The sequence below is a fragment of the Lytechinus pictus genome, chromosome 15 (genome assembly GCF_037042905.1).
Source record: "Lytechinus pictus isolate F3 Inbred chromosome 15, Lp3.0, whole genome shotgun sequence".
Classification (NCBI taxonomy): domain Eukaryota; kingdom Metazoa; phylum Echinodermata; class Echinoidea; order Temnopleuroida; family Toxopneustidae; genus Lytechinus; species Lytechinus pictus.
In genome coordinates, this window is record NC_087259.1 from 15792220 (window position 1) to 15805449 (window position 13230).

At 39.0% G+C, this 13230-nt stretch overlaps 1 protein-coding gene across 1 annotated transcript in view; it reads left to right on the forward strand.

Moving 5' to 3' along the window:
• The window catches only part of LOC129277803 (patatin-like phospholipase domain-containing protein 7), a 46892-nt gene that overhangs the window by 19658 nt on the left and 14004 nt on the right, over positions 1–13230 (forward strand). Inside the window, exons 13-24 of the mRNA XM_064110119.1 lie at positions 118–300; positions 1348–1425; positions 1634–1839; positions 2822–2953; positions 4659–4832; positions 5571–5716; positions 6649–6765; positions 7712–7775; positions 8985–9099; positions 10666–10805; positions 11155–11382; positions 12577–12797. Coding sequence (XP_063966189.1) covers positions 118–300; positions 1348–1425; positions 1634–1839; positions 2822–2953; positions 4659–4832; positions 5571–5716; positions 6649–6765; positions 7712–7775; positions 8985–9099; positions 10666–10805; positions 11155–11382; positions 12577–12797 — 1804 coding nt within the window. The remainder of the gene's footprint in view (positions 1–117; positions 301–1347; positions 1426–1633; positions 1840–2821; positions 2954–4658; positions 4833–5570; positions 5717–6648; positions 6766–7711; positions 7776–8984; positions 9100–10665; positions 10806–11154; positions 11383–12576; positions 12798–13230) is intronic.

The following is a 13230-nucleotide window of genomic DNA, read 5'->3' on the forward strand; positions in this document are numbered from 1 at the left end:
GGACGCAAGGCCATGGTGGGATTCAAACACACGACCCTCTGATTACAAGGCGAGAGCCAGGACCGCTACACCATGGTGCTTCCACATTATATTGTCTTTGTTTTATACCAATGTTAGATTTCCTTGGAGAATGCTGCTGCTGCTTCTGCTGCTGGATCACTCAGCAAACCGGGAGGACGGAGGAGAGATATGAGCCTTGATGGAGTCGGTGAGAAACCGTCTGAAGAAAAGAAAGAATACACCGAAGATGAAATCTTGGAGATGGCCAAGAGAGATCTCATGACCCTCTTTGGACTTCCGGTAAGATTACCCAGCATTCTGTTGGGGACAGACAAAATAATAATAACTACATTTCTGATGCACTCATATCCAATCCAAGGATTGCTCAAGGCGCTCAACAATTAACCATAAATTCAACATAGTAAAGAGTGATGTAGAAAAAAATATGAAATCATACATGAATCAAAATCATACTGCATGCAATTTGGGAGATTCACAATATGGTGCGCTATCTATCGGTTACAGCGTACAGGCCAAATTTCTAACTTTGGGGTCGACATCGCATGCAGGGGCAGGCAGCACCAGTGGACTGTGATGCTTCCAAAAATGACAACCATATGGCAAGAATTCAACAAAAACTGTCTGAATTTCGCAAACAAATATGCAGGCAAATTTCTCTCTCACCTCCTGGATCCTTATAAACAGCATATCCAGTCGAGCCGTGTCGGCCAGCATGCATGCACTTTAGTACTAGCGTGCGCCTCAGATGTCGACTTTTTCCCATGAGGCATCAAAAATTTCAGCCTGTCCACTGCAACCGATAGATGGCGCACCGTATTGCGATTCCACCAAAGTCATAGGGAGAGGGAGTTTAATAGGGTATGAAGAGACATTGTGAGACATAAGATAGGTTTTCAAGTGTAGAGAGGATGAGATTTATCAGTTTAAGCCTTATTCAATGAGCTGTTATTCTTCAAATTGGCAATTTTAATACTGATTTTTTTTTATGTTGTCTTTTTACAGTTTATTAGTCTTCAGTTGATAGAAATTGATAAAGGATATGTTCAAAGTTTAAAAATTGCCAATTTGAATTGAGAGAGAGTGATTTTTAACATTGCTATCTTTGTCTCACCTACCTTTGCTCATTCACCCTCTTTTCCCTGTGTAGATTTCTATACCCTTCTCTAATGATTAATGTTAAAGAGTTAACATTATATAGCTATTAATACTTTATCAGAAGTCTCTAAGCACTCAACAGTAACAATTTATCCTTATTTGATTGTTTTTTCTATGATATGAGTATATATATTTTTTTTAATTCTTTCTCTTTTGCTCTATCTTTCTCAGGATACCTCCTTACTTGACCATCAGATAGCATTATCTCACATTCCAGGGGGCAGTGTAGTGGTCAGAGAAGGTGACCAGGTAAGATTGTGTAGTTATTAGTTATGGTCAAGAAAAAAAGATGAAATCAATTTTCAAATGTTTTATTAAATCATGGTTCGTAAAACATGATGATGAGTCTACATGAACGATTTACTCACATTTTAACTTTTATCTTCAATTTTACTGTTTGAATTCTAATTTTTTTTTTAGTTTAGTTTAAATTAGATTCACTTTTTTTTCTGAACAGGAAACGAACCTAATGTTTCTATTGAAAGGAACATTCCTAATGCTACAGACAGATGAGATGACTGAGAAGGAACGGACAGTGTTTGTGGTCAGTCCCGGTGAGATGATCGGTGAGTTGGCCGTACTGACCGGAGAACCGGCTTTGTTCACCGTCAAAGCAAGGCAGGACTGCTGTGTGATTGCAATCAGCAAGACAAGATTCTACAGGTAAGGTTTGGTTGTTTTGGAGGAAACAGTAGAAAGATAAGAGAGAAAGATAGAATGGAAGATAAGAAATGAAAGAAGATAGAGTAGTGATAGAAATAGAAGAGAAAGAAAGTGATTGCTTTCAGTAAGATGAGATACCATTGGTAAGGTTTGGTTGCTTTGGAGGAAATTGGAGAAAGAGAGAGAGAAAAAGAATGAAAAATAAAGGAAAGGAGGTAGAAATGTGAAAGAAGTAAAAGAGGAAGCGGTGCAGCTTGATGTGTAATTGCAATTAGGAATATCAGATTCTATTGGTAAGGCTTGATTGCTTTGGAGAGAACTGTAGAAAGAGAAAAGAAAGAAAGAATAAAGAATGAAAGATAAAGAAAAGAAGGTAGAAATGTGATAGAAGTAAAGGAGGACTCAGTGCAGCTTGATATGTAATTGTAATCAGGAATATGAGATTCTATTGATGTAAGGCTTGGCTGCTTTGGAGAGAACTGTAGAAAGAGAAAAGAGATGAAGAGAGACAGAAAAAATGAAATACAAAAAAGGAAGAAAATAAAAACGTGATAGAAATTAAAGATTAGCAAGGCAGTGCTGCTGTGTAATTGCAATCAGCAAAATGAGATTCTATTGGCAATGTGGGTGTGACAAGAGAGAGGGGGGAGAGAGGGAGAGAAAGACAGCCAGGAAAGGGGGAGGGGTGGAAGGGGATAATGTATTGTCCGGTGATACAACATTTGCTTCTGCGGCATTTACTCTTGTCTTAACATCCCAGAGGGGAAACGGTTAGAGTTAGGATTGTAATAGAGTTTTTGGTTCAGAATAATGTAGAGATTATGATTAGGGTTTATTTAGTTTTGGAGGTTAGATGTTACGTTTTGCTAAACGTGCAGGTTTTCAATCGGAGCGATTGTCGCCAGAGCAAATGTCATGAAACTGTATTGACCACAATCCAGCTTTAAATCCATCCATATATCTATTTTTGTTTTGTTTTTAGTATTATGAGAGAATATCCCCAGGTTGTGCTGAAAGTTGGCCATCAGGTCGTCAAGAAACTGTCATCCTTTGTACGACAAACAGACTTTGCTTTAGATTGGATGCAGCTAGAAGCTGGTAAAGCAGTGTATCGGTAAGTACATGTGGCCCGGTCATACATGTATATAGAGTTACGACTGATTCAAGTCAAATTCAGCTAGGGATGTCAAGCAACGTCATTGTATGTCATCTAAAAGGGCTTTAGATTGAATGTTGGGTATAGGTAAGTACGTGAGCCCCCTCTGTTTGATGTTGGACAGTTATAGATTACAAATAATGACTTAGAGGAAATCCATGTGTAATTCAGACTCTCATTCATTCATGTGTTAAATAACAGCTCATAAGAAATCGTACATAAGCCCTCTCTGGTTTTGTATCCTTCCACTGAGAGGAATTATCATACACAGCACTGGCGGATCCAGGGTGGGCCAAAGCCAGCCCGTGCCCCCCTTTTGACAGGCACAATTAAAATTTGTAATGTAAATATGCAGTTAAAACAAAAGTGTGCCCCCCCCCCCCTTTGAAAGTGAAGACCTTTTTTTTTTGACATGTCAAATTTTTCCTCGTGAAAATGTACCCCCCCCCTTTTGGACAATCCTGGATCCGCCCCTGATACACAGTATAACAAAACAGCCCGTGCCCCCCCCCCCCCTTTGAGAGGCACAATTAAAATTTGTAATGTAAAAATGCTGTTAAAACAGAAGTGTGCCCCACCCCCATTTTGAAAGTGAAGACCTTATGTTTTTTTGACATGTCAAATTTTTCCCCGTGAAAATGTGCCCCCCCCCCCTTTTGGAAAATCCTGGATCCGCCCCTGATACACAGTATAACAAAACTAGGTTAATATGGATACTTCCCCAGCTAGGAAAAAAGTATTACAGGTCTGGAACAAGACTGTCCATAACTTAAAGGAGAATGAAACCTTTGGAACATGATAGCTTGTGTGAAAACAGAAAAATCAAAGAAACAGATCTATGAAAGTTTGAGAAAAATGGGACAAATAACGAGAAAGTTATGAGCATTTGAATTTTGCGATCACTAATGCCATGGAGATCCTCACATTGGCAGTGCGACAAATATGTGTGATGTCACTTGTGAACAACTCTCCTCATTACTTTAGTATATATTTCACTTAAACTGCCTCTTTTATCACATCTATCAGTAGATCATTGTGTTCTTTCTATAGAAGGGCATGTAATACAGATTTTTAAAGAATACATCATGGATAAAGAGTTTGTATCACCATAAGAAAAAGCAAACAGGGACATTTTGGGGGGTAGTTTATAGTCCATCAAAGGGAAAGTTGTTCACATGTGACATCACACATCCTTGTCGCATTGCCAATGGGAGGATCTCCATAGCATTAGTGATTGCAATATTCAAATGCTCATAAATTTCTCATTATTTATCCGATTTTTCTCAAACTTTCTTTGTTCTTATTCTTTGATTTTTCTGTTTCGACAGAAGCCTACTTGTTCCAAAGGTTTAATTCCCCTTTAAGTCATTCAGAGTGAGAAAACCTGTAAAGTGCATACTGTGTGCGAGCATGCCAGGATCCGATGACTGGGGTGATAATGATTACAATGTAAAGCGCTCAGAAACAAATTATTAAGTATTATATAAATGCAACTATAATTATTATTATTGTAAAATCAAAATTGAAATACAAACTATGTCCCATCTTCTTGAAATGACCAAATGACAATGACAACTTTGACAATGACAACTTGTCAATACTGACTACTTTCATGAAACGGTCCCCAGTTTATTCTTCATTTTATGAAAACCTTGCATTCCAGGCAAGGTGACCAATCACAGTGCACGTACATCGTCTTGAACGGCCGTCTGAGGTCCGTGGTTCAGCTTCCGTCCGGTAAAAAGGAACTGATGGGTGAGTTCGGACGCGGTGAGATCGTAGGGATTGTAGAAGTGTTAACGCTGAAGGAGAGAGTCACGACAGTCCACGCCATCAGGTAAAGGGAAATGGCTTCATTGTTTTGACACATTGTTCAACTCAAAGGAATCTGGTGTATAGATGATAATGATAATGATGATAATGATGATAATAATTGTAATAATGATAAAGGGCATTGGTATAGCTTACATATCTACTTTGTTGGGTGCTCAAGGCACTCCTATATTACCCGAGCTAAACTAAGCTACTGATTCCGGTGCTCACAACTACTTGAGAAATTATCTCCTTCTGGTACCCATTTACCTCTCCGGGGTTGAGTGCAGCACATTGTGCATCAATTTCTCACTGAAGAAAATTATGCTATTGCTGGGATGCAAACCCACGACTCGCAATTATCACCCAGTCTTTAAAAATATGATTGGAAACACTTATTTTCTTCTTGTAAGAATAAACAAAGATATTTATTTGGATTATGCATGCTTCCAATAAGTACTGAACCTCACTGTTTAATACATTTTACATATCTTTAATTCAATCCGATCAAAGTGGTAGTGATTTTTTTTTATCAACTAAAGAAAGCATGAATGCGAAAATCAAGCTGCCGAAGGACCAAAGGCTTGAGGTCCTCTCCGAAGGATGAAAGAATTTCCAAAGGGCACTTGTGCATCAAGTAGGATTCAAACCTGGTCACTGGAATCCAAAACGCTTCTTCTACCAACTGGGCTATCACGCCTCCACACCTCTTCTACTGCATTCTTCATCGCCATTTATTCTATACATTCCTTGGTCATTTCAGAGACACCGAGTTAGCCAAGCTACCCACCGGGATGCTGAACCTCATCAAGAGGAAGTTCCCTCACACTGTTACCCGACTGATCGAGATCCTAGGTCAAAGGTTATTAGGTCAGGTTGAAGAAAAGATGGGCGCTACCAAGATAGCAGGTAAATAGGCGTATCAATCATCAGCATCGATAGTTGTTCCTGTTGCATATAGTACTGTGTTTGCTGAACGCATGCAGGATGGTGATTCACAATGATTGGAAAGTTCATGTCGTATGATGCCACCTCGGGCCCCTTCTTACAAAGAGTTGCAATTGATCCGCTTATGGCCCCCATTCCACAGAGGGGAGACCTCTGAAGGACCTTTGAAAGACCAAAAATTGGCAAGGTCTTACAGCAGTCTCCAAGAACACTGAAATTAGTCATCTCTGTGGAAAGGCTCAGAAAGACCCCTCAAAGAACTCTGAAAGACTGCTGTAAGACCATACGGAAAGCCATCTATACCAATATCTAAAATGCTCTCTCGATATGATTGTAAACTCATGTATTCACTGTTGTCTGGACAATTCAATGTGCTTCCTCTTTGTTTCCAAAGGACACTGCAAATTTCCTGTAGGAAAAATTAAGACAATGATGGATTTCCATACAGTTGTGGTGGATTGGATCAGTCATAACTCTTTGTAAGACTGATCCCAGGCTTATAAGTATAGACATGTCTGTGGATGTTCCACAGAAAATCTGACGTTACAAATGCCTGGAACGTGTTCTTAGGTGCTGATTCAGATTCTCATCATTTTGACTTCCATTTTGCTGAAGTTGAAATATGATCATTGGAGATTAAGTTTTTTTTTTATACAATGAGCATTTCTATGCAAAAACTGTTAAAGTTGATTAGGGCAACAGGAAATTCAGTCCCAATATTAAAAATGTATGGGAAAATTTTAGGTATCCCATTTTTAGCACACTGCATATTTACAATACGGTACTAGTAATGCTTTGTGTTCTTTCTCTTGTGTGGCAGAAGAGAGAAGTAATACGGTATAGAACCTGTCCAATATAGTTAATAAATGTTTTGTATTCTTTCTGTTGTATAGCGGAAGAGAGAAGGAATACAGTGGAGAACCTTTCCACCGTGGCTCTGATTCCTGGTTCTGATGATGTACCCCTGGCCAGGTTTGCTCTGGAGTTGACACATTCACTCAGTGCAGTAGGTAAGATTGGTGGTAATATCTAAAGTCTTTTAGTCTTAGGGTCATGAGATTCAAATCCCAGCCATGGCAATAACTTCCTTCACGGCAATTTGGTGGATTGACAATATGGTGCGCCATCTATCGGTTGCAGCGAACAGGCCAAATTTCTAACTTCGGGGTCGACCACGCACGCAGGCAGCGCACAGTGCTAGTATAGTGTAATGAGACTGATGCTTCAAAAATGAAAACCATATGGCGTTGAATGCACCATTAACGGTCTAAATTTCGCAAAGAAATATGCGGGCAAATATCTCTCCCACCTCCTGGACCTTATTAAACAGCATATCCGGTCGAGCCGCGTTGGCCAGTACTGAATGATCGCATGCATGCATGCACTTAAGTACTAGCGTGCTCAACAGATGTTGACTTTTCCCCATGAGGCATTGCAAATTTCTCCCTGTCTGTAACAACGGATAGATGGTGCACCGTATTGTGAATCCACTGAATTCTATGAATGGTGCCCTGAGCACTATTCAGGGTATGTACACACGCTTCACTAACTGCATTTTCCCTACAGTCAAAGCTTTGTATAAAGATGGTCAAGAGAGACAAGTTAAACAATCTTCATGAGCTGGTGGTCTTTCTGGACTGTTTCCTTTAATATCTGTTGAGATGGGAAAGACCTTTCAAGGGAAAACAAACTTAAGTTCTTGTAGCCCCCCCCCCCTTGATCCAGAAGGTCAGGAGTTCAAATCCCAGTACAGTTATCTATTTCATATTCCAGAGTAGCACTTATACTTTGTTATTAGATGACTCTTCATATCTTTGTAATAAAGATTTGTTAATTGTTTGAGAATGAATGTACAGTGTATTAAAACAAACAGAGGATTAGTGTAGAATAACCATGACTAATCGAAATGAGATAAAAAGATTGAGAGCATTTAATTTTTTCCCCCACATTTCATAGGTTCTGTTTTGAGATTAACCAAGGAGCACATTCTTCACACACTAGGAGGTTCTGCTCTTGACAGGTAAAACCAGATCTTGTGATTCATCTTTCTATTCTTACAAAAATGTCATTTGTCTCTGTGTGTAGTCAGAAGAATGTTAACTTGTATTTTTATGTGGAATAAGTAAAATAAAGAGGAGGAAAAAAAATAATGAAATAGGATTAAAAGCTATCAATTCAATTGTTCAATTCAATTCAATTTATTCAAGTAAATAAAGGAAATTGTTTCAGGATTTACATACATACATTTCAATATATACAACATGATATCAACAAAGAAAACTCCTACGAGGCACCATCTCCTCCCCCACGCTTACCCAACAAGAAGGTGAAACAATCTGTCAATGTGAAGAGAGAGGCAAGAAGAGCAGGGAGAGGAGAGAGAACAGAGAGGGGAGATTACCCCCGGAGAGAAAGGGAGGCAGCGGGAGGGGGCAAGACCTACACGACCTTGCACACTGCATTTATTGTATCTTCTGGGAACTCTCTCGTAAACATCTGCTTTATTAAAAGCACAATTTCTGTGTAGATAAATTATTGAGCCTACCACATGCTACACTATCTGATGCTTCCTGGGGGTGTTATATGAAACAAATAGTGAGTGATTACATTTTTTTATAAGTTACTTAAATCCGATTGGCTAAGAGCAAATTAGTTAGTAAAAAATCAATGTCAAGGTGCTTAATGAAGCATTCCTTTGGGTTTTTTTTTTTTACAATTTTTTAATGAGAGCGAAGTTGGCTCAGTTGGTAAAGCGTCTGCCTTTCGAACCAAAGATCGTGGGTTCGAGTCCACCCCGGGCAGATGACTGAAGCCAGTGTGTAAATGTCTCTCCCATGTTCCATAGATGCAGGCTATGTTACAGTGGAAAACACTCTGTCCCTCAGATAGGATGTTAAATGGAGGCCCCGTGTAGAGAAGAGTCACCACCTTTGCACGTTAAGAACCCACTGCACTATTTGTATAAGAGTAGAGGGAAACCTCGGTGTAGTGGTCCACCTGCACTCTCAAAATCAGTTATATCATGAGGAGAGACCTGCGGGTCATAGTGATTCAGTTCGCTTTTCGTCTCCCAGGCAAAGGTGACTCCAAAACAATGATAATAATATAAGAAATCTTTTTTTTGCATTATATAAAAATTCAAACAAGTAAAATGCTCTTATTTGAAGTTCTGCGTAATGCTAGGAATACTAAATTAATATTCTTTTTTTTCAATTTCCTTTCTTGATAGTGTCCATGAGTATCGTTTGACCAGTTGGCTTGGTCAGCAGGAGGACCTTCATAGGATTGTTATCTATCAAGCGGACAAGAGAATGACCACATGGACACAAAGATGCATCAGACAGGTATGTTTACTCGTCGGTCGGGGGGCAGTCATCACACAGTTATCATGACATGGTTATAGTACTAGTACTAGTAAAGGATTCCAGGGCCCCCGTCTAACAAAGAGTTACGATTGATCCAATCAATTGTTAATTTATGGAAATCCATCAGTGTCATAATTTTTTCTACAGGAAATTTGCAAAATGTCCTCTGTAAACAAAGGAGAACACACCTAATTGTCAAGAAATCAATGAATTTATGGATATACATTCAAATCTAGAATTCTTTTTGAATAAACATGCATTTTAAATGTTGACTTTGCTGGCTTTCCATAGTTACGATTGATCGGATCAATTGCAACTCTTTGTGAGACAGGCCCCAGGCTGAAAAGATTTTAACAGAGAGTGTAGTATCAGACAAACACTCTGACATTTTCCTCAAATTCGGACAAGGAATAACAGCATGGTGTCATTAATAAACTTTCACATTCAACTTTTTCCACAAATATTACTTATGTTTCAAATTTGTATTTTGTTATTTTTAATCAGATTTAAATGAAATTTTCAGGATTTTGTGCATTTGATTTTACTTTATGTTGTGCATATATCATTATTATCAGTCTGGAGCACCCCTTAAAGTCTCTTTGTGATATGATTAGGAATTGTTTGTCCTGAAAATATTGCTATGGGACCTTACTCAACCATTTTCACTCACCCTTGTGTGTGTGTGTATATATATATATATATGTATTGTTATTATTTTTGTTTCTTTATATCAAATGCCTTGGCATTCATGTGCAATTTCTTGCCTCTTCAAAATTTTACTTGAGCAAACGAGGCATTATAGCTCTGTTGGTTTAGCAGTGATTTTGTAATCCAGCAACCCATTTGTGAAACCAAATCGCACTAGCGCCAATTGGTTAGATAACATTTATTACTCATGAATTAATAACTTTCTGGTACTGGCCGCACAGAATCTTTGTTAGCACTAGTCATGTGCTAGCAGAGGGCCTTTTACAACCGGTAATGTCAAAGCAATGCCTAATGTTATCTGAAGCATGTGACTGGGCCTACTTTAAGTGCTCTATTTAGTGCTAGACAGATTTAGATTTGTAAATCATATACTTGGGAATTTGACCCAATATTCAGCTAATGGGTAATTCCATGCTAGAAAAATCAGCCATTTTCACAACACTTTACAACCTGCTTTCCAAACAAATGAGGAACTACAATTTGTTTTGTGGTAATACTAAAGTAATATTGGTTAATCATGTAAAAAAAGATATCTGACAAAAATATGTTTTCCATTAATGAATTAGGAGTGAAAATGTTGCTTGTTGTAAGGGACTTTTCTGAGTCCCGTACGACACACAACATTTTCACCTTTAATTCACCTGTACTCAAACATTTTTTGTTGGTTATCCGTTTTTCACATCACTACACACTTTAACTTTATCATTGACAAAAAAGAATGTTCTATTGCTCAAGCATTCAGCTAAGAGACTGTAAATTGTTGTCAAAATGTCCAGTACGACACGTATGAAATCACCCTAATCCTTGATCCCCTGCATTTATTATTCTCCATTCCAGGCTGATTGTATATTGATTGTAGCTCTGGCTGATAGAGATCCAAACAATGTAAGTGAGATGGAAACACAACTAGAAGCTTTAGCTGTCAGGGCACAGAAAGAACTCATACTACTACACAGAGAAAAGGATGGCGTGTATAAGTAAGTGTGGTCACTTCAGTCTACCCTTGTTCATTCAATTTCATTCATTTCAGTTCAATGTTTATTAAAACGTGAGTCAGCTGATTCGGTTCCAGTGTAACCCTAGCTTTATACACTTAATTGAATATCACATATATATTATACATAGGGATGTAATCAATGTCGATACTTCCGAGTCACGAGACCACTTGAGAAAACCTTCTCCCATAGACTTTATGCACGGTACTCGGCCCCAGGCCAATGCCGGCAAAATGTGGCCTCGAGGCCGGCCTTGACGATATCCCTGATTTTACACTTTAAAATGATTGATGAAATTAGTAATATTTCATGAATTTCCTGTCCCGTACAGGCCGCCTAGTGGAACAGCTGAGTGGCTCAACGCCCGCGGATGGTGCGTATCCCACCATCACATCCGATGCCCGAAGAGAATGTTCAGTAAGCGCTCCCCCGCTAGGGTTCGGGAGACGTACGATCGTCTCTTCGACACCAAGGCTGACAGCAGGTCTGACTTCTCCCGGCTAGCTCGCTTCTTGACGGGTACTTCGATTGGTTTGGTCCTTGGGGGTGGCGGAGCAAGGTAAGAATGTGTGCAAAGAAAGGATATTTCATACTTCTCTCTCAGGATATGGTTTTGGGCTAATAAAACAAATAGTTATAATAAATGAAATAAAAATAGAAGTAGTTTTCAGTAGGAATTTTTTAAGCAAAGTATTTTGGCAGGAGTGTTCTAACACTTCATGTGTAACTTTTCAATGAAAATGTGATTGATTAAAAAATTTATGCATAAGTATGATAACAATTATCATTACATTCATAGCCATTTGTTTAGCGTCATCGATCTTGAATAATGATTTCCATGGTGCACTATAATTTGCTTTAAAGTCCAACTATTATTGGCCTCAAATGATTGCCATACTATTTTGCTGTCTTGTATTGCATTAAATTTTCATAATTTCTATGGATAAAACATGTTGAAATTGATATTACCCTGACCAGAGCTTGAGCTGTTGCTTCCAGCAATCATATATACAAGATCATACTGAGTACTTATTGAATGAAATCAGATGAAATATGATAAAAATTTAATAAGACGAAATGCAGAGATGTCAGTCTTCAGGTAATTGCTTAATATTAGCTCTCGGGAGACTTCCCATCCAAGGCTTTTTAGGCTTTATATTATATAGCCTATATTGGGCTTAAACCTGATGTAGCTTATTTTCAGACCCAATGAGTAAATGAGTCTTTTGCGTTGGAATCGCGCAAGTGGCCTTTAATTACCAATTCTCACACTTCATCATGGACAAAGCAATAGGGAAAGCCAGAATGTTGCTATGAAATACGCATAGTGCCTTATAATAATAATAATAATAATAATAGTTGGATTTATAAAGCGCTTTTTGCCAGAGGATACAAAGCGCTGCTATTATTACCCCGGCTTTAGCTCGAGCTACCATCACCGGCGCTCAGTGCATGCAAGGAATTGCTCCTGCCGGGTACCCATTCACCTCACCTGGGTCAAGTGCAGCACAGTGTGGATAAATTTCTTGCTGAAGGAAAATACGCCATGGCTACGATTCGAACACACGACCCTCTGTTTCAAAGGCGAGAGTCAGAACCACTAGACCACGACGCACCCAATGTAGCAGGATTCCTGCTGAAAGACGCAGCAAAGACTTTTGAAAAGGTATCTTAGATGAAGTTGGATTAGACCTAATAGCAGTTCTCACTGGGGATAAATGCAATGATTATAACCGCCCCCCCTTTTTTTTAGGGGCATATCCCAGCTTGGTATTATCAAGGCAATGGAGGAATATGGCATCCCTATCGACATTGTGGGTGGGGTCAGCATCGGCGCCCTCAACTCCGCACTCTACGCCGAGGATGTCAACAGCACCATCATGGAGAAGAGACTGACGGCATTCTGCAAGGATTTCGGGTCTCTGTGGAAAAGGGTCATCGACCTCACCTACCCAGCCACTGCCATGTTCACAGGTCAGTGCACTTTTGAAAGGTCAATGACCTGTGAGTCTTGCCAACATCCTCATGTTTTCATTTTCCACGTCATTGTTATACTGTTTGACATGGAGAAAAAGTTGACAGGATTGATTAAGCAAGCATGGACCAACTTTCATAAAGCTCAGCAACTGATCATGAGGCTTGTATTTACGATTGATTGTATCGATTGTTGTGTATGATGAATCATCAAAATAACTTCCATGATTGATTGCTAAGCTCCGCATTAAGTCATTTCATTAATCAAGTGCTACACCCCTCTAAGATCCTTATGTTCCTCTGCTTCCAGTTCTCTTGTTACCCCAAAGTTTTCAAAACCTGGGTGTAGAGATCATTTGTCCATTCATCCTCTAAGTTATGATACAGCCTTCCTGAAGACATTAACAAAATGTTAACTTCTGAAGCTTTCAAT